Genomic DNA, 21,801 nt, shown 5'->3' with positions numbered 1-21,801 from the left:
ATCTGTCAGCATCCGAAAATATTAGGCTAGATGTTGTTGAAAATAGTCATTCCTTACATGCCAAATGCTCCAAAGCGCCAGTGTGGAAATTTCTATATGAAATGGCACCTAAGCAATATGCCTAATCGATGCAATGTTAGCACGCACATCTTGGGTAGACTCGAAAGTGGGCCATAGGTAATTCCAACAGGATTCCTGACAGATTTTCTGACAAGATTCCTGACCCGGCCTAGTAACCTGTATTTAATTTTCCTCGGCCCCATTCTCCTCCCCCTAACCCACATTTTCGGATCTATCTTGGCACTTGACAGGTGGTGCCAACCTGTAAGGAATCCCGATAAACGAGTTTAAACATGTGTTTTGCACTAGTTGATACAGTTTGACCGAAAACGTGTGGTTCTGCGGGAAAATTAGCAAAAAGTGGAGGCTCGGTGAGATAACTGCCCCAAAAACGGTGGTTCCTTGAAATTTACTTTTTTTCGAAAAGGAGTTTGAAAATCCCGGCATTTGCATCGAAATCCATTTTTTGTTAATTTATTCACATCGCCCAATAATTGCTGCTTGTCCAATGATCTGCGAACTTCTGTTTATTATCCTTGTCACATGATCATGAAATCTTCTTTGCGGTGATCATGAGATTGATAGGCTAGCTTGTGCGGCAGTGTTGGGCACGCGAATTTCAGAAGGACCTAGCATAGCACAGCGGCGGAACGGCCTACCATGCGATCTGTATGCTGACTCCGACGATCAATTTGTTGGGATCCCTAATTTGTTTGCCACCAGGCCCGCCACACCACCGACGGACCGGCGATGGTAATGGCGTTTACTACTACCTCGGTGTTCTTATTAGTATACTTACACATAGCTCAAGTTGAAGCATGGATACAGTTTACCTCGATACGCTTTAAAGAAGCAGGATCTCAGTTGCACAGTCATATTGTCTCCTTGACCTAATTAGGCCCAGAATACATCTAGTCCTAGTCAAACCAAAAGGCCTCGTAACTAACACCGAGGGAATCAGATCTAATCACCACGCTAATTAAACAATTTAACACCAAGAAAGACACAAAAGAAAAAACTGTTTTCTACTACAAGCAAGCACGTACAGTACACTCAAAGCCGAATGAGTTGCTGAGGGAGCGGCCCCCATCCGGATACCAGCCATCATGTCCAAGCCTTCCCGTGGTCCCAGCGTCGATCACTGCAGACTGTACTGTGCAACTAACTTCGCAGCATCGAGAGAGAGATCATAATTAAAGTCGGCTAACTTTGTTGTTGCTGCAGCTACTCTGCTTAACCCAGCTACTAGAATGCTTAGATGAGTTAGCTAGCTGGGACACACCTCTCTTAAACCAATCATCAAAGCCCCCCCCCTAATTTATCCCGGCAAAATTAGGGTGAAGGAGCCCAGGCCATCTGCACGTCGTGTTTGGAATGGCGTACGTTGCAAACTGGCAACGAACGGTTCTGATGGTGAGTTAAATGGTACTCGTACTAGTAGTACACAGGGACAGCACAGGTGGGAGAAGACACCAGAAGCAGACACCTGTTGCAGCATCATTATGTTGTGTTTGGGACCTCGGAATTCAGATTTAGACAGTGTCACAGTAATCTGACTACCTACATTGCCATTCCACCCGTGGAAAAGATGAACACATAGAAGATAGAATATCCCGGTGAATACGAGTAGCTAGCTGGATCGAGTTGCCATTTGGACGTCAGTTTAGGTGGTGGTTGTATTTGTACATAGGAACACTAGGCAGAAAAAAAAATGATTCACCAAAAAGGCATACGAGGAGGAATGATTTCCTGATCAAGCACAGGCAAAACTCTGTCAAGAAACGCTTATTGCTAGCTATCTGATCACCAAAAGGCACGGGAAGACATCCGCGTGTCTGTCTGTATGTGTGTAGACTGTAAAGTGTAGATTCTATCCTTATCATCATCAAGTGTCGATTTCTTGCCTGGCGCTGCGCGTCCTCGCCGGCGCCTGCGCCTGCGCCCAGGGGAGGCCGTCGTCGGGCGCCGGGGACTCGGAGCCATCGGCACGGAGAGCGGGGAGCCGCCTGCCGCTGCCGCGCCACTGCCAGATCTTGGACACGGAGAAGCTGTCGCCGCGGCTGGCGGCGCAGACCTTCTTGCCCTGCTGCTCGCTCCTCCTCGCCGCCGCCGCCGCGGCTACGCCGCCCGCTGGGGCCGCGCCGCTGGTACTGTCGCCTGGACGCCAGCGCACGGACACCACCAGGTTTTCCTCTGCGAGGACGTACCGGTAGTTGGAGCCCATGGAGTAGCACCTCCTCGCGTCCAGGCGCCGGCTGCTGCCGCTGCTCTCCTGGACGCCGTCCTGCACGTTCTTGAACCGGCCGAGCCTGACCGGGAGCACGACGCTGCCCGGGAAGAACGCGTCCTCCTTGGACGCATCGTCATCCTGCTTCTGCTGCTCCTCGACGCCAGTGGGAGTCTCGAGTACAGAGGGGGTGTCAGTGTCAGCCGTGGGCGGGGCTTGAGCCGAGGCCGAGAGCGCCTGGGTGCGGCAGAGCGGGCATGTGGAGCTGGAGCGGAGCCAGGTGTCGATGCAGGCGACGTGGAAGGCGTGGCCGCAGAGCGGGAGCAGGCGGAGGCGGTCTTCGGCGGCCGCGAACTCGCAGAGGCAGACGGCGCAGTCGAACGGCCTCGTCCCCTTCTTCTTCTTGTAGCCCTTCTCCTCGTCCCCCTCCCCCTCCTTGGCATCATCGGCGCCGAGGGAGAGCTCGAGCTCGCCGTAGGCGAAGCAGGGGAGCGCGTCGATGGCGGCCTGGTCGAGCCCCGGCCCGTCCTCGTGCAGGTGGAACAGCTGCTGCAGCTGCCGCTCCATGGCCTCCGCCCTGGCATTGGCGCGGTGGCTCTTGAGGAACAGCCGCCGCAGGATGTGGAGCAGGCCGGACACCAGCAGCACCACGGCCAGCACCACCGTGATGAACAGCACCGCGGGGGTGATCCTCGCAGCCATCGCCGACGGCCCCGGCCCCGGCTGCTCCTGCTGTTGCTGCTGCTGCCCCGCCGTCGCTGGGGGCGCCAACGCGGGCGGCCCGGCGAAGAAACCATCCCCGCCGCTCGTGATCTCCCGCCGAACAAGGGACCAACCTAGTATCTTCCTGCTGCTCACCGCCGCCATGCTCCTCCTTTCCTAGCTCCCAGCTCCCTCACGAATGCAGCTAGCACTACTCATCCACGACAAACTAACACCAGAATATATCCACAACCGCTATCCCAGATAGCTAGGTAGCAGTAGATCAATCGGTTGCAGTGGAACAATCCCACACCAAATCGAAAAGAAACAAAAGATCCCTCCAACAAGTCAACCAGGAAGCTAACTTAGCTTAAGCTAGCCACCAACCTAAAGGCTTTTCTCAAACTTTTCCGCGATAGAGTACAACAACAACGTTGGCCGGGGCGCGGGCAAAATATTGTACTCCTCCTCCTGCTACTGCTACCCGTCTTCCTCCTCTGCCCCTTTGTTGGGACATGTATTATTGGCAATCAATCAATCAATTCGCCGCTGGTGTTAGCATGTATGGACGGACGGATGGATAGCCGTGCTAGCTAAGCTGCGGTTAGGGGGCCGTTGTCTAATGCGTCGCGCGGGTGGTTGGAGGATGCCTGCGCTGAGCTGAGCTGCGCGCGGCTAACGACGGGAGCCACGTGAGGCAGCTTCTTCTTCGCTCGATCTCTTTTATTTTTCTCGCGTTTGGGCTGGGTTAACATACAGGCTGATCGATGGGCTCACTCACTCACTTGTGAAATACGGAAAGTGCGGGGAGTTAAAAAGAGGGAACAGCATGTCAGCGTCGGAGGTGGTTGAGCCGGCGGAGGAGGAGAGAGTGTGCATCTGCGTCCTGTCCTCCATGGCCATTGGGTCCTCGCTGAGATTCTGCGGCCAAGTCATAATTGCCCGGATAAGGACGGCTCACACTGTGTCTTCTACAGGATTACGCCTTACGCGGCCTGTTAACCAAGGACATGGCATGGGAACTCCGGAGAAGAAACTGTTCGAAACCCGAACGTAAACACCGGCCGAGCATTGGACCACCGATACGGGGACACGGGTCGTACCGCCCGGCGGCTTCATTTTCTCGGGAATTTGGTGTTGTCCGTGGTACGTGGCTCGTATGCCCGCGACATCTGAACGGGCCGGGCAGGGCCAGCCATGGGCGCACGGGACGGTACGTAGGTACTCGGTACTCCTGACTGTCAGATCAGGACGGTCACGTCCACTTCGGCATGTGTGGTTGCGCGTCCGATTCATAGGCTGGCTCGCGCTCATCAATTCCATGGCACGGGCTCCCTCCCTCCTCCTCTTACTTACGGTGCCGGGTAGGCTAGATTTGGACAGCAAAAGTTGCAGGCTCTACGTTGTGGCGTGGCTGTACTACATGTGCGATCAAGTCAAACCCAGCCAGCCAACCATCTCCTGCATGCTCGGCTCCACGCACGCATAGGATAGCTCGGGATCATTTGGATTAGTCAACCCTCGTTTTCATTCTTGCATGTTACAAGGTTCGCTCTGCCTTTTGCGTTTAAAAACCTCTGAGATTCGGGAACTGAATCCCAAATTTTCAGAAGTTTTATTAGTACAAGAGCTTTGACCTAAATGCCACAACTCTCTTTAACAAAACAAAACAATCTTCAGCAAAACAATCGTTGAGGCCAAACCTACGCTGGCCAAGCTTGGCGGATAGCCAGACGGATTCGTTCTGCTGGTTTCTCCATTCTTCTTAGCAATTCACAGCGAAGTTCATGTATGTGGCTTCAGGTAACACTAATTGTCCTGAAAAAAAATACTCCCTCCGTCTCATAATTCTTGTCGAAATATTACATGTATCTATACGTTTTTTAGAAATAGATACATCCATTTTCGGGTATAAATTTGAGACAAGAATTATGTGACGGATGGAGCACTTTTGGAAGGCTAAGATACGTTTCAAATCAAGATGCTCACGTGGCATCTTCGTCGAGGGGTGAATGGGTGATCCTCACCAAAGATAATCTCACCATGCGAAAGTGAAAATGTAGCATAGTGTGTTGTTTTGTAATGCAGATGAGAGCATCCGACCTCTTTTTAGGGCCTCTTTGATTCGCAGGATTTTCAAAACACAGGAATAGGAAAAATACAGGATTAAAGTGGCATGTCATCTGGAATACTACATGATTCGGCTCATTCGCATTGCAGGATTCTTAAAGGATTTCTACATGATTTCAACCCTTAGGATTTTTCTCTATGTGTAGCATTCGTTTCGTAGGAATGGACATGCTAGATTCCTAAGGAATGTGTCCAAATTGGCCTAATTCCTAAGAATTCTAAGCATTAGGGGAGACCTCGTTTGAAAATCTTATGGATTGCAATGTGCATTGCATTCTAATCCTCCACTTTTCCTATTCCTATGTTTTCAAAATCCTGCGAACCGAATAAGGCCTCAAATGATGTTTGATTGTGCATAGGAAAAACGTAGGATTCTAATAAAGAGGTTGGAGTGGATGGAAGTTTTCCTATGAAATCTAGTGCAAATGAATCCTAAGGAAAAGTTCCTATGATTTGCAATCCTTTGAATCAAACGATCCATGTAGGAAAAATTCCAAAGGATTGGAATCCTCCAAAAATCCTTTAGGGCTCATTCGGTTCAAAAGAATGTAAAACATAGGAGAAAAAAAAAAGGAGAAACATAGGATTATGGTAGGGTGGCACTTGCCATCCTAAGGAATGCTTTTCTTCTTTCCTACGGAAAAAAAGAGGTTAGACCTAATGTTCATTTTCCTCCAAAAACATGGGAAACTAGTAGTGTTCCTAAGGAATCACTTTGCCACTTTCCTACAAAACGAATGCATCTACAGTGAAATTTCCTATGGAATTCTCAATCCTTTGGATTTCCTATGAAAATCGTACAAACCGAATGAGGCCTTAGAAAGCCTTTGAATCAAAGGCCCTTATTGACCGCACCCTTGGACAGATTGGCACGACGGGTCATTTTCATGGCTTTCAACCTTTCGCCGCCGCGGTCGATATCCAATATGTTACAAACTTGGCATGAATTGCATCCCACATGCTGTTGCTTTCCCATTGACATGAACCAAGCCCAAGGATTGGCGAATATGCAAGATGAAACTAAAAGTGTATTACAGTTATTGAACAACGCCTCACCAAAGTTTATAAGGTACTCACTCGGTTCTCTTTTATTATATATTTTAAGGTTTATCCTAACGGCCGGGCTAACCGGTCGGGTCGGACGTGTCGTCTTACATGTGGGGCCCAGCAAAAAGAAAAATTGCCAAACGGACTTAACTCGTTAATTTGGGCTCATTGATACAAACTGACTTTAAAATTGTGTTTTTTCAAACAAGAATGTGTCAAAAACTGTGATTTTATGAAATTTACTCTACTTTGGTAGGCGTGCGGGGAGGCGTCGCACAAGTGTGGAAAATTAAACGGAAAGAAGAAAAAGGTATGATAAAATTGAAGTTGTTTGTAGTCATTTGAGTGAAGAAAAATACAATTAGGGAGTGTGATCGATATATATATGCTCAAAGGGAAACTAATCAGACTGCTGACTGGCCAAAGTTCTCGATCGATCTCGTATTCTCGTACGTGTCATGCTTCCGCGGAGAGAGACCGATCGTCCTCCTCAACGATGGCGTTGACCATCCCGGCGACCTCCCTCATGGTGGGCGGCGCTTCCCCGGGCGAGGCCTCGACGCACCTCATAGCGACCTGCAGCAGCTGCACCATCCGCTGCTCGCTGACGGCGGCGCCGCGGGAGAGCAGCGCGCGGTCGAACACCTCGGCCGTCCACTCCTCCCGGATCACCGACGTCACCCACCGCGCCAGCTCCGCGCCGTCGCCCTGCGCCGCCGTGCACTTCCCCGTCAGCAGCTCCAGCAGCAGCACCCCGTACGCGCGCACGTCCGCGCGCAGCCCGGAGCTCCGGCTGCTGCCGCCGCCCAGCTGCGGGGGCGGGGCGATGACACCGTACTCGCTGACGCAGGGCTCCATGCTGGCCGTGAAGAGGATGTTGGAGGACTTGAGGCTGCCGTGGGCGACGGCGACGGCGTTGGCATTGGCGCCGTCTGTTGCGGCTTCGCCCGAGGACGGGGTGGAGGGGGTGGAGGAGGACGAATAGGAGCCCGATCCATCGCCGCGCAGGCTGGAGTGCATGAAGGCCATGCCGTCGGCCACCTTGGCGGCGATGTGGAGGCGCGCCGGCCAGTCAAGGGGAGCCTGGCTGCTCTCTATGGACCCTGCAAATCATCGTCGAGAGGAACATTGTTACTATTATTTAGTTGACTCAAAATAACAGTAGAACATGGAGGAACAATTTAATTTTTTTTCAGCTGGAGAAAGTCATAGGTAGCGTTAGAAATTTGTGCATGAGGAACTTCCTTTCTTGTTTGTCTGGGTTTATCCCAAATTTCAGCAAGGAATCCAGGATGCTCATATGATCTTCTCTACTCATGTATCAGCAATTTACGAGTCTTGTTGTCAAGTTTAGAATTTAGAATGGCAAAGTTGACTGCCCGAACATGAGCCACCACGTAAACAATTGGACCTCGATATGGCCCATCCGTAGAAAGAAACTTTGGTCTTGCTGGACACTCAAACCACTTGGGCTTCGTCACAAAAAGAAACGCTACTGGGGTTTTGGGACCGAGCTTCCTTCTACTGCGGCCAGTCCTTAAGGTTTGACGGACTCGGACGATGTGAAACCTTGCCCCATGCTTACTGCGTGGGTTCGCAAGCCCATCTTCGCTATGTTAACTTGGGCCTGTCTACTTTCTGTTTTTTCTTTCTTTTTCATGTTTTTTACATTTTCTTTTCCTATTTCACATTTTATCATTGATTTATCTCCAGATTTTGAATAATTTATTTGGACATTTTGTTTGAAGAAAGTAAACTTTTATTTATTAAATTAATAAAAAATATTCTCGTGAGTTTTTTCGAAAAATATTAATTGTTTGATAATAAATGTTTCTATGCTGGGAAGACATGTTTTTGTTCCTATAAGAAATTAAATATCTTAGCTCTACAATAGAATACTGTTTTGCAATTTTGAAGAAATTTTGTGAAAGTCAAACCGACAATATGTTGTATTTACGAAAATTTTGTACACATTCAACTAAATGACAAAATTAGTCAAAAATTGTGAAATTAGGCATGAATATTTTGAGATTGCGGCGTGCTTGGAGTAACTAATCCTTGACAAAAAATCTACTCTCTCCGTCTTAAAATAAGTGACGTGAAATTGTATAAATTCTTATACAAATTCATGTCATTTATTTTGGACAGAGGGAGTACATAATTTCTAAAAAATGGCGATATTTCCGTGACTAAAAAATGAACTTAATTTTGAGATAGTGCAATATTCTAACCAGTGAATTTGATTTCTTAGAATTCGACCGGTATCGAAGGAGATTTTATTTGGCGTACCGTGGAGTATCTTGGCGAGGCTGCCGTTGGCGAGGAATTCGTAGACCACGAGCTTCTCCTGCGCGGCGCAGTAGAAGGCGAGCGGCGGCAGGACGGCCGGATGCCTGGCGCGCGCGACCCGCTCCATCCTCCTTCTAAACTCGTCGTCGCTCACCGACGCGTCCTTGACCCGCTTCACCGCCAGCGCCGCCCCGCTGGGCACCACCACCTTGTACGAGCTCCCGTAGCGCCCGCGGCCCAGCAGCTCCGCGGGGGACTTGAGCAGGTCCTCGAACCGCAGCTCCTTGGCCGCCGCCGCGGCCGCCGTCGAGGTCACCGAGGCGGTGCCCGACCGCCGCAGCACCACCAGCGACGACGTCGACGGCGCCGCCGCCGCGCTCCGCTCCACGGAAGCCGGCAGCGAGTATGCCGACGCCGCAGACGCCGACTTGCTCGCCGTCATCGTCGTCGTCGTCGTCGGGTCGCTGCTGTCGAACGCGTCCTTGACCTTGCCGCCCCTGGACTTCCTGCCGAGCTTGTTCTTCCTCTTCCTGGAGCAGATCTTGTAGACGACGAAGCCCAGTATGACGGCGCCGAGGAGCGCGTAGCCGAGGTACATGAGGACCCGCCGCGTTCTCCTCGATTTGCTCTCCTTATCCTCCTCGTCCTGATCCGCCGTCTCGTCGTTGGGCGGTGGTAGTGGGCAAGCGGACAAGGCAGGCTCGCCGCACATGCCGGCGGCGTTCCCGGAGAAGCTTTCGCTGCCGAACCTCTGGAGGCTCTGCGGGATCGGGCCCGTGAGGTTATTGTTGGACACGGTGAAGTTCTCCAAGCTCGGGAGGTTGAAATCCGGAACGGTTCCGACGAACTGGTTGTCGTTCGCGATGAACCTTTTCAGCCCGTGCACCGCGCTGAGGCCGGCCGGGAGCTCGCCCGAGAAGTCGTTCCTGGAGACGTCGAGCACGAGGAGCTTCCTGAGCTGGGAGACGGAGGAGCCGGGCAGGGGTCCGGAGAGGCGGTTCCCGTCGACGTAGAGGTGGGTGAGGCCCGAGCAGGCCGAGACGCCCGCGGGGAGCTCCCCGCGCAGCGCGTTGCCCTGCAGGCTCACCACGCGGAGCGCCGGCGCGGCGCAGAGGCTGGCCGCGTCGATGGTGCCGCTCAGGCCCAGGGCTTCCAGCTCGATCTTCTTGACGTGGCCCGCGTTGGTCTCCGTGGTGTCGAAGCACGTGACTGTCTTGCCCCACTGCGAGGCAACGCCGGTGCCGGCGCACGGGTCGACGGAAGCGTTCCACCCGATGCGCTGCGGGGCTGCGGGATCTCCGCCGGCGAGCGTTGCCAGGAACTCGACCAGGGACGTCAGCACGTCGTCCGTCTCCTTGCCTCGGACCTCACACGTCGGCCAACACGCCAGCAACGCCAGCACAACAGCGGCGGCAAGGATCCTTATTCTCCCCATGATCGATCCAACACAACTCGACTCGATCGCTGACGACTCACTGGTTAAACCCCCTTGAGCCTGAGGTGCTCGGCCAGGCCAGTTGGATTCTGATCGCGAACAAGAAGCAAAGATATTGGCGCGGGGAGCCGGTGGGATACGGCTGCATGCATGGCGGCTGGTGGCGCTGGCACGCACGCACGGGTGCTTTTTTTTTTGGGGGATTTTTTTTGACGGGTGGTTAATTCCGGGATTATTCCAAGCGGAAAAGACGGCGATGGTTTCGAAGGCCGGCGCCCGGGGGGTTTGTTGGCTGGTTTGCTGCGTGTGCTGGGGCCAGGCAACGGAGGAGTAGGGACAATGCGGAGGCGCCAGATGCCGGCCGGGAAGGGCATGGCTCCAATCTTCCTCCGCGTACGTACGACGTCTGCCGGCCGGCCGTGGCACGAAAAGGTCTCCTGGAACACGCCGCGCGCCCTGGCGTCTCAATCAGGCATGGATTCAGCGGCAGAGAATCTCTCTGTTTGCTGAACTACTCAAACAGAGATCTGATTTGATGTTTTAAGTTGTTTGGAGGATTTGGTGTATATTGCTCTTCTTTCGTGTGATACTGACCGTGTTGGCTGATTCGTTGGTGTTTATGGGCTAGTCCAGGCCAGGATAACCGCAATCAGAGTCTAGGGATGATGTGAACTTCATCTTATCGCTAAATTAGAATATTCGGTTGTTTCTTATGTTCTTATTGCTATCATTAACACGACCTGTTTTTCTCGCTCGTTGCTATTACGATTTTTGCAGAAAAGTGAGATATGAGCTTTAAAGTCTGGAGTAGTACGGAGTATAATAGATGATGAAATATAAACTTGAAACTTAATACGTCTGGGTGTGAACTGGACCACCCCTAATTTTGATATACTCACTGCGTTTCAAAATATAAGGCGTATCACCAAAACATATCGATATATGATCTAATTTTGAGGAGTCTAAAGGTAAGAATCTCCCGTAACTCAGAAGCTTCGCTAAAATAATTAGTGTAACAGTTTGAGCTTTGGATACAAAGAGTATAACAAGACCGGAAGCAAAGAACCCATCCTCGAAGGCACGCGAGGAAGGTGCCCTCCTGTAGTCCTATATATTGTCTTTTTTTCTTAACACTGTTGGTTTTTGTTTTGTTTTTGATATTGAAAAGTTGGCTGGTTTTTAGTTAGAGATCAGTTGACACGGCCTATTTTTCTAGGGATAATGTGAACTTCATCTTATCGCTAGATTAGAATATTCGGTTGTTTTCTTATGTTCTTATTGCTCTCATTAACACGGCCTATTTTTCTCGCTCGTTGCAATTAAGATTTTTTTAGCAGAAAAGTGAGATATGAGCCTTAAACTCCGGAGTAGTACGGAGTTTAATAGATGACGAAATATAAACTTGAAATTTAATACGTCTAGGTGTGAATTGGACCGGCCCCAACTCTGATATACTCCCCGCGTTCCAAAATATAAGACGTATCACCAAAACATATCAAGCTATATACACCCGTGGTCCAAATAGTTGAGAGGTGGGGGCAAATTAGTCCAACTTGTTGAAAAATGGGGTGGGCTAGTCCTAATAGTTGAGATGCGGATTCATTGGAGGTCCAAACCAATCAGAAGTCCACACGTAGGCTGTTTAGTCGGTTTTAGTTTTTTGCTGATAACCCCCTGAAGTTAGTATAATTTAGTCTCGAAATCTCTCAAAAGCAGTTAGTTCATCCCCATTCCTCTTCTCTCACGTGGCCGGCTCGAACCCTAGAATCTTGATGGCTACCGGCGACGACAATTCGAGAGGGATTAGAACAAACAGGTGGTCTTGGGATAGTTCGCGGAGCGCGGCGGTGGCTAGACAAAGGTTACCGGAGGCCTCCTGGGACCCAAGGGAATGCTCAAAGGTAATTTTGCATATATTTTGTGATTTCGTCAATCCCCTTGTTCCTGGCCTTTTTGTTCAACTGATTCACTGGCCATTTTCAATGTTGTTATGTTAAGGAGCAGACTGGGAAAGCGAGGAAGCATTAGGATGTACACTAACATGATCATGGCGTTGTCGAGGCACCAAGATGAACAGAGAGGGAGACGAAGCGGTTTCTGGGAGAGACGAGCGTCAGGCGGCTTTTTGTCAAATGATCTCTCTACCTGTGTGTGGGGAGCTTCGTGTTATTTGTTCCACGTGGGAGGTCTCTTTGCTAAAAATACACAACGGACAGACGGACGCTTGGATGATGCCACGTCTCCACTCGGACTATCTTGGACCTTTTTGCTCCGGCATCTCAACTATTAGAACTAGTTGAAAGGGCATTTCTCTCCTAAATAGTTTTGGTGGTGATGACAACCTGTTTTGTTATCTTATCTTGTGCTAAGTATTTCAGGTTTTATAAATAACTCGACACAAGATGAATTGTGGACCCCTAAAAAGGAAAGAAGCGTAGCGGTGTTTAGCGGCTTTTTCGGTTGTTTTGAGTCGTAGGACATCCGTACTATTAAGAGGGGATCCACAAGGGAAGGTAACGGGTGAATCAATTTCACGTACACATCTACACCAAATTGCACCCACTAAAAAGCCTACCCAAAAAAAGGTGTGAGTCGAAAACTGTTTTCAGAAGGTGTTTTTGGCATTTCAGGATTCCAGGCGGCGGAAGTTCCGGGTGAACTTCCGCCCGAACCTCCGGGTTCTCTCTGTTAGTCCCGGAGGAATTTGCGGAACTTCCGGTGAATATCCGGAACTTCCGGTCAGCCGGAAGTTCCGGCTATTCAGCGGAAGTTCCGGCCTACCCTGACCTGTGCCTAACGGCTCGATTTTTGGGAACCCACTTATATACCCCTTCGTCCCCAACGAGCTAAATAACCAAGTAAGCAGCCAAGAACACCCCAACTCATCTCAAGAACACCTCAAGCTTAAATCTTCAAGATCTCCCTCCCTAGCCACTCATAACTCTTGATTCTTTAAGGATTGGAGGAGAAGATCTCTAGGGTTTCACCAAGTCAAAAGGTTGATTCCCGTTGTTTTCTTTGTGGATTTCGTTTCTCTTGGGTTGTTGGGAACCCTAGACGGAAGCGGTCACCTCGAGCTCTCCCTTGGTGTGTGAGGAGGTTGAGGCTTGGATTGGGAGCCTTTTTATTGAGTTGTGGAGTTTGCCCCGGTCAAGTTTGTAAGGGTTCGGCGTTCGCCCTCAAGGAAGCCATTAGTGGAACTCACCTCACCTTTGTGGTGGTGTGAGAGTTCATCCCACCTTTGTGGTGTGGTGAGTTGGAGAATAGAGTGAGCCTTCGTGGCGTCTTTACCTTTGTGGTAGAGCACTCCTCCAAACGGAGACGTACACCGATCCCAATAGGTGGAACTCCGGTGAACTCTTCGTCTCCACGTGTGGTATCATTTCCCTTTTACATTCTTGGGCTATTGCATTTCATTCTAGGGTTGCATTCACTTTAGAGAATCTAGAAAGCCCTAGGATCAAGTGTTTGTATCTTTCAAGAAAAGAAAAAGAAAAGCTAAAATTTGTTAGTCTCCTATTCACCCACCCCCCCTCTAGTCAACCATACCGATCTTTCACTAGTCCACCCCAATTTTCAAGAAGTTGAACTAATTTGCTCCCACCTCTCAAGTATTTGGATCATGGGTGTATATACCTCATCAATATATGATGTAGTTTTGAGGAGACTAAAGGTAAGAATCTCCCGTAACTCAGAAGCTTCGCTAAAATAAGTAGTGTAACAGTTTGAGCTTTGGATACAAAGAGTATAACAAGACCGGAAGCAAAGAACCCATCCTCGGAGGCACGCGAGGAAGGTGCCCTCCTGTAGTCCTATATGTTGTCTTTTTTTTAACTCTGCTGGTTTTTTTCTACTGAAAAGTTGCATGATTTTTAGTTAGAGATCAGTTGACGTGCTTGACCGTCGGATATTAATTCAATAATAGCACGTGGAAGGTGGGAATGCGGAGATGACCCTGAGAACTTAATTCCACGGTCACCACACGGCAACCGAGATTTAAAGTCATTTACTTTAAATCAGGCGACTTAGAAATAGTTTCATCTTTTTTTTGTTTTTGCGGATTAGTTTGTAGAGAAAAACCAGACTTTATAATATTAGACCACAGAATTATAACCTGAGTTTTGTGTACCTGGCCGCATGAGGTTCTACGCTAAAGCATGAATAGGGCCTAGCAGCTCCATGTCCATTGACGGATGAGATCGCTTCTTATTTTTAGATATTTTTTTTGAGAGGGCTTCTTAGTTTTAGATTTTTTTTTGAGAGGGCTTACCAGACTTTATACTATTAGACCGCAGAATTATAACATGAGTTTTGTGTACCTAGCCGCGTGAGGTTCTACGCGAAAGCATGAATAGCGCCCAGCAGCTCCATGTCTGTTGACGGATGAGATCGCTTCTTATTTTTAGATAAACTAGCTGAAATGCCCGTGCGCTGCAACGGAACAACAAAATAAAATGATACATTCAAAAACATGCATCAAAACCTCTCTTTGCTCTTCTTTAACGATCACCAAATATCTTCTCTTTAAAAAAGGTTTCTTCCGAAGATTGTGAAAATTATATAACATCACCCGGTCAAAGAAGTGTTGAGATGGAATCAGTTAATTTTTTAGTTCTCTCCACTGAAAGATCGGTATGGTCGACTAGAGGAGGGTGGGGTGAATAGGCGACTAACAAATTTTACTTTTTCTTCTCACCTTTATGGGATACAAGCATCAATACATGGGTTCACTAAAACGTCTAAATGATGAACACCCCTAGTATGATGCAATAGCCGAAGCACGAGCACAACCAATAGATAATCAATTGAAACTTGCTTGATAGCCGAAGCACAAGATAAACAATTAAGCTCTGCGAGTAAGTAAAAGGGTAAGAATGATACCACACGGGGAGACGAAGATTTCACCGAAGTTCCACCTATTGGGGTCGGTGTACGTCTCCGTTTGGAGGAGTGCTCTACCACAAAGGTAGATGCGCCACAAAGGCTCACTTTATTCTCCAACTCACCACACCACAAAGGTGCGATGAGCTCTCACAACACCACAAAGGTGAGGTGAGTTCCACTAGTGGCTTTCTTGAGGGCGAACGCCGAACCCTTACAAACAAGGAGAAGGGCACAACTCCACAACTTAATTGGAGGCTTCTTCCCGAATCCTCAAGCACCTCCTCACAAGATTGGAGGCCATGAAGAGACACCTTCCGGCCAGGGATCCCAAAATCTCAAGAGTAACAAAATCCACAAAGGAAACAAGGGGAATCAACTTTTTGACTTGGTGAAACCCTAGATCTTGATCTTCTCCTCCAATCCTCAAAAGATGAATCAAAGCGGGGAACTAGGGAGGGAGATCAAGGGAAATGAAGCTCTTGTGTTCTTGGGGTGAGAGAGGGGATGTTCTTGGCTGTGCTTAGGTCGAGAAACCCGTTGGGGACGAAGCCTCTTTAAGTGGCCTCAAAATCTGACCGTTATGTGTATTTCGCGCATTGACGGGTGGAAGTTCTGGTTACACCCTTGGAATTTCCAGTCAGTCGGAAGTTCCGGCGATCAGGTGGAAGTTCCGCATATTCCAGTCAGGGGTAATAGAGAGCACCCGGAGGTTCACCCGGAGGTTGGGCCGGAAGTTCCGGTGCCTGGAGAGCTGGGTGCACTGGAAATGATTTTCTGAAATGTCTTTACTCTCTCTCACTTTGGGTAGGCTTTATGTGGGTGCAAATATTGTAGATTTGTGTACGTGAAGTTGATTCACCCATTACCTTCCCATGTGTACTCGCTCTTTATAGTACGGAGTTCCTACTACACAATATAAATAAAAAGCCGCTAAACACCGCTACGCTTCTTTCTGTTTTGAGGGCAACGAACCGTCTTGTGCCATTTGATCTCAAATCTGAAACACTCGAGCACACGGTTAGTCCACGTGTCATGTTGTCATTAACACCAAAACACTTAGGGAGGGAAATGCCCTTTCATCCACTATCTCACTTCATCCTTTAAAACAAAGAGTTAGAAGGGGCAACAAATTTATGTTTTGGCAGCTGGATGTTCGTTTATGAGTATAGAGATTTGATTATTTTGTTGATTATGCCTATTCTGATTTTGCTGGTTTCTGAAGGAGCTTATCAATATTAGATTAAATCAAGCCTAATTAATAAACTGATGGTGCACGTGTAAATTGTTTCCAATTATTTGCTCGAGTTGTTTGGCGGATCGGACTTGTGGGCAGTTCAGACGACTTGACGTCGTTGGCTTCTCGGCTATCTGTCTGCTGGTAGTCCTGACTTTGCGTGGCGGCTGGAGTCCGTCTTATATGGCAGACAAGTATTAAATGTGGCAACTCGCCTGAGGATATCCGACCCAAATGGGTAGGATATGGGTTGACATTTACGCCCATGAGTATACCCGATGGCTCATCCAATTAGTCATGGGTAGTGGTTATTGGTTTATACCAATGGATACTCGATGGCTCGTCCGATTAGTCATGGGTAGTGGGTATTGGTTTATACCCATGGATACCCGATGGCCGGATCGCCCAGTTAATATTTTAATTAAATACATATATTTTTAATTATATAATATGTGGACTCTTTGATTCTTTTTTAACAAAATGTGGACTCTTTGATGCAATAAGGATTAACGGATGAACCCTGCTGTAAAAACATAAATAAAGACCAATTGCAAAATTGGCCCAGTAGCCCATGACTCGATGACCATCAACCTGGCCTGTTTGGCCATCTCTCTCGCTCAGTCAGGCTCAGAGAAGAAAGGCATCGAGACGCCTTCTCCCATCTCCCATTCTACACTCGGCCATCATCTTTCGTTCTCTCTACTATTTCCTAGACGCCGCCACCATTCTCTCTTGCAGTCTGTCTCATCAACTTTTTCTAACAATTCGCCATCTCCTCGTGTAATTTAGCCCTAGGAGGAGACAGCCGTGGATGGAAACGGAAGAGGGGACCAGCCGTGGCCGCGCCTGGGAGACAGTGGGGACGGCCGTGGCTTCGATCCCTTGCCCGATGAGTGCCCGATCGGGTCTCATCTTCCGACTCCCGCAGTGTTTCGGCGGAGCGATCTTTTTCTAGTCAGATTCGGAGTTGTTGCTCGACTCTTGTAACGATCCCGCTGGCGATGGATTCCCTCACGGAGTTCCAGTCCAATTTGGTGCAGGTAACGGGCCAGCCGGTTTAGTAGGCCTCACAATTTTTTTGGAAAGTTTAACAGACGACGGTGAAGAGAACAATCCGTATTTTTTAGACAGGTATAGATTTTTTTTAGAGGGCTTCTTCTTTTTAGATGGGGTTAGACGGCTTCTGATGGGCTGAAATGAAATGAAAAACAAAGCAACTTGTTGGCCCACTACTGATATGTGAAGCAAACGAGATCTCAACTTTCCCTCAAAAAAGATAAGGAAAAAACGAGATCTCAACTTTCCCTAATTTTTTTGCTTATTTCCACTCGGATTTATTCACGCCCTATACTTGATCTCTTCTTTGCAGACTTAAACAAGCTATGGTTTCTTTTCTTTTTTTGCGATGAAAGTTATATGGTTTTCTAAGAATATCCATGCATGGATGTTGACGATAGTTTCTTTCGGTAATATATAGATTGTTTTGTATAGATACTATATGATCACAATTCTGCACCAAAGTTTGCAAGTGTACATGTTTTGGCTCGATAAACATCCATGAACGTTTTCACTTTATTTCAGAACTTCTTAAAATGAATAACAGTGTTGTGAAAATATCGAGTGCATGCGAAGATGTTGAGTAATTAGACATTTTGAGTAAATATGTAGTCCACAAAATCACAACACATAGTAAACTAAGCAAATCATAACATATTGGACATGATAAACAACAGCCAGTGATGCATGATTAATCAGAGTTGTACTTGAGCGTAAGCTCGCACGTACTTGTCATATGCACCGGCCGTCCGGCAGTTGGCTGCAGCGCTAAACGCACGGGCGATCGATGTTAATCCACGCGGCTGCCTGATTAGTCTACACGAGCACATGCAAGCATGATCTCTAGCTAGCTAGCCTGAATATAATTGCAATGATCTGACTCATGGATCGATCGATCATATCGATGACGAATGCAATTGCAGTTCGTTACACGTCAAGGCCTACTGCGTACGACGACGGTGTCCTGGCCTCTGCCTGTGTGGCCGGTAGTACGTGTACTGCATGCCCGGCCCCTGAGTGGTGTGCAGCTGGAGTTTGTTGGATTGTACTTAGCCAGTACAGCCAGTGCATGCATGCTTTGCACAAACTCGTACAAGGACGACAAGGCTATAGCTAGCTCGTCGTCTAAATTCTCAAAGTCGATCAGGTTTTTCAAGTTTTTCACACAAGGTGCCGGGCAGGATGACGGTTTTTTTTTGTTTTTGTTATTAGTCTGTTCCGATTGAAAAGCCGTTTGGCTCGACAGTGCCAGTGTACGTACGTACGAGCTGTCGAAGGGCAAGAAAGGAAAAAGGCATGCAACCTGCCATATCAGTGAAGAGGTCGGACGGCACGATCACATTCCTAGACCGTTAGGAACCTGCTGGCATTCCAAACACCCCGACAAATCAACCATGCATGCATACATGATGCGTCCACGCACATTTCATAGCTTGTCTGCATCGATCGAGCTAGTGAGCTGGCGCGCGTGAGATGGGACGCGCATGCACGCCAGTGAAAACCAAATTTGTTGATAAGTGATGAGCCGCGCGCGTGACTAGATTGCTGCTGAATTTGTTCTAATTAAGCGTTCGATCAGGCCTCAGTGTATCGCAACCTAATTCGCATAGACACGTGTATAATAGTACGATCGTGTATCTCACGGTCCGTGCTTAATTTCATAATTTGTAGAAAAATCAGCCCTTTAAACCGGAACCAGAGGGATCAAGTGGCAATTATAATCCCAAAAGGAACTTTCACCTCCAATCACATCTTTTTGTGCTACGTGGAGATTGAGATAAGAGACCACCTCTTCTTCACTTGCCCTTTTGCTTTGTCATGCCGGAGATATATACATGTGCTCCAACTTAATTAGCACCCGAGTCCTCTGTTCACTCCACCATTTCTGCCATTAAGAGAGACCTTAATGTGCCTTTTCAAATGGAAATCACTACTCTAGTTGCATGGAGCATCTGGGTGTTCGTAATGACCGCATATTCAATAATATCACTCCGACATTATATGGCTGCCAGAGGATCTTTAAGGAGGACCTGGACCTTGTATTTCATACAGCGCTATGAATCACTTAGAGGCTGGATTGATACATTTAGATAGTCTTTTTTTTCCTTTTCATATTTTGCACATATTTACTTTTCATTACTATATTGTTGCAATTAATAGGTCTTCTGACCTACTGCTTTCCCCTAAAAAAAATTAGGGATTTCCGTGTAACTTTTATTCAGAATAGAGAACAACAGACATATTTGACTATCTAAACCTTGCGATATTCAATATGCTATGGCTTCTATGGTTTTGAACTTTTTATGCTTATAGTTCTAGCATCCGTATCTGCGCATTTACACATGTGGTGCCTTGAGTATAGTGGTTATGTTGTATGTGTGTCCTTGTAATTGAAAAGGAAACGATGACTCTACAATTGCAAACCGGATCGATCGAGGTCGGTTTTTTTGTCAGCAATCGGTTGATTATATGCTCAAGTCTCAATAAACAAGGACTTTAAGGCCATAAATACACGGCACATGCCGGCCAACATCAGCCGGTCCCTGCATGCCGCATTTCTACATGAGCTTGCTGCGACCGGTACAACTATATCGTGCCACAAATTGAAGAGTAATGCAGAGTGTTATACAAATACATCGGCCATGCCACAGAAGTGGATACGTGTTTATTATTACACAAATTGTGAAGCCTTAATTAATTTCTACAAGTCCTTGCTGGAAAAAAAAATCTTCCAAGCCTTTTAGTTTCAGAGGGCAACAAATGCAAAATAAGTTACTACTCCGTACATATACACCTTCACTCCAAAACACAGAAAGTCACAGAAAACATGTGGTCATAAAATTGACAATCAAAAGCTAATGAGGTTTCTCACTGTATTTGCCCGCTGGCGTTCTTGTGTGTCGAGTGGGGTGTTTTACGCAATTCTGTGTCGTCCTGCGCTACATGCTTATTTTCACCTTTTCAGGGTTAATTAGATCTAGCATTAATAGTTTGGGTGATGTATTCTCCCTTCTTCGAGCTATATATTGTTAGTCAAGTATTTTTTAGGTTTAATAATCAAAATTACCAGCATTTACAAACACTACTTCATATATAATAGATTGAAATTGCTACTGCTACCATCAAAGATATATTCACAATCCAGCTATTTTCATTGAAATCAAATGGTCAAAAGGTTCATATGAAGAGGCCATGTGAGTATCTAAAACATGTGCTATCACGCAGCATACATTCTTTTGTTCTCCCGCTTTGTTAATCGGACGGCTCAAATGAAGCGATAATAAGCTACGGCAATATTTGATTGCCAAGTGAGGGCACGTTTATGATTAATAGGACGGCATAAATCAATGATGTATCTAGACATGCACCGTTGCTGGCAAAACATTAATCAGACGGTTTAGATCATCGATAATACGCCAAGACTTCTTCGCAAAAATACGCCAAGACTGAATTGTTGAGGAGCGCTAGGCCGGCGCGTGCGGCAGGATGAGTAGCCCTTCCTGTCATGTGCGTGCATGTGCTCCGTTCCCGTTATTGAGTACACCAACCACAACGGCCAAAGGCAAAAAGGGCCAGCCCCTCTCCCGTTTCTCTCCCATGACCGAGTCCACTCCATGTTCTGGCCAAGAAAACCCTTAATTTGCATAAGCTAGCTAGCCATGTTACGTGCACACCCAGAGTGCCCCCATGGTCCCCTTCCCTACCATCTCACAGGCCATTACAGGATAGAAGAGGCCAGCCATGATGCCACGCCTACCGGTACGTAGCATATCGATGCGCACGTGCAAACACGTACCTGAACGGATTCGAACGTCTTTGCTCTCATATGGATTTAAATAAGGTGTTTAGCTTGATTTTATTGTTATGATTAGGTCTCTTCCAATGCATGTATCAAAAGACTTGTCTGTTAGTTGATGATAAATGCTAAGGAAGATATATATGCACTAAATGGTAAATTTTGTGACGTTCCATTTTCTTATATGTGGTTTCATGTGTAATAATAATATTCGTGTGAACAACAATGTTATCCACCCAACTACACAATTCGACTCATGTCATTGTTTGATACCAACGATATTTGTTCCTGGGTAGTGTACATAAGTGGATCTACGATGGTAACACAAGAGACAAAGATTTAGACAGGTTCAGGACGGCCTTTGGGGTCGAGGTAACACCCTACTCCTGTGTTAGGTGGTCGTATTCATCTTATCTCAAAGTGCTTGAGCAGAGAGAATATCTCTCCAGGTCGCTTTGATCTGTGTGTAAAGGTAGAACTTCTAATGGGTTTTCCCACTCCGTCTTATATACTGCGGCTAGGCTAATTAGGATTACATGTCCACCGTCGTTTCTATGGGATAGATTTCCTATACAAACAACTAGAGTGCCCTAAAATATAGGTCGGTGTGGGACCCCTGGGTGGAGACCAGAGTCCTCGAGAGGGTTCACCTACCCTCTGGTTGTTGGATAGAGTATACACCCTATATATATTTGAATAGAAATTGTAATACATATCTCTTAATTGTAGGGTCTCTTTGATTCAAACGATTTTCATAGAAAACTTATTGGTAACTTGAAAGAGTTGAATCCTTTGTTTGATTTGTATGATTGAATCCCATAGAAAAACTTCCTAAGGATTCATTTGCACTACATTTCAAAGAAAATTTTCCAACCACTCCAACCTCTTGTTAAGATTTCTTTGTTTTTCCTTTGTTAAATCAAATAAACTTTGGTGCAACC

At 47.4% G+C, this 21,801-nt stretch overlaps 2 protein-coding genes across 2 annotated transcripts; both read right to left on the bottom strand.

The window, feature by feature from the left end:
* Nucleotides 1-1,611: 1,611 nt before the first annotated feature.
* LOC100834831 (RING-H2 finger protein ATL46) lies at nucleotides 1,612-3,758 on the bottom strand. The gene has a single exon (XM_003576435.4). It carries the CDS (start codon nucleotides 3,152-3,154, stop codon nucleotides 1,946-1,948), a length of 1,209 nt encoding a protein of 402 aa, XP_003576483.1. The 5' UTR covers nucleotides 3,155-3,758; the 3' UTR covers nucleotides 1,612-1,945.
* A 2,704-nt stretch (nucleotides 3,759-6,462) lies between these two features.
* On the bottom strand, nucleotides 6,463-10,093 carry LOC100834531 (putative inactive receptor-like protein kinase At1g64210). The gene is made up of 2 exons (XM_003576434.3): nucleotides 8,456-10,093; nucleotides 6,463-7,269 (listed from the first exon to the last, which is right to left on the bottom strand). Exons 1-2 carry the CDS (start codon nucleotides 9,888-9,890, stop codon nucleotides 6,623-6,625), a joined length of 2,082 nt encoding a protein of 693 aa, XP_003576482.1. The 5' UTR covers nucleotides 9,891-10,093; the 3' UTR covers nucleotides 6,463-6,622.
* Nucleotides 10,094-21,801: the final 11,708 nt, after the last annotated feature.

This window comes from Brachypodium distachyon, chromosome 4 (assembly GCF_000005505.3).
Source record: "Brachypodium distachyon strain Bd21 chromosome 4, Brachypodium_distachyon_v3.0, whole genome shotgun sequence".
NCBI lineage: Eukaryota > Viridiplantae > Streptophyta > Magnoliopsida > Poales > Poaceae > Brachypodium > Brachypodium distachyon.
Note: the sequence above shows the minus strand (reverse complement) of the source record. Positions and strands in the feature narration are given on the sequence as shown.

Coding starts and splice junctions, on each gene's coding strand:
- LOC100834531 (XM_003576434.3), bottom strand. CDS start 9,890: ATGGGGAGAATAAGGATCCTTGCCGCCGCTGTTGTGCTGGCGTTGCTG. Junction 7,270..8,455: donor CCTCGCCAAGATACTCCACG/GTACGCCAAATA, acceptor GATGATTTGCAG/GGTCCATAGAGAGCAGCCAG.
- LOC100834831 (XM_003576435.4), bottom strand. CDS start 3,154: ATGGCGGCGGTGAGCAGCAGGAAGATACTAGGTTGGTCCCTTGTTCGG.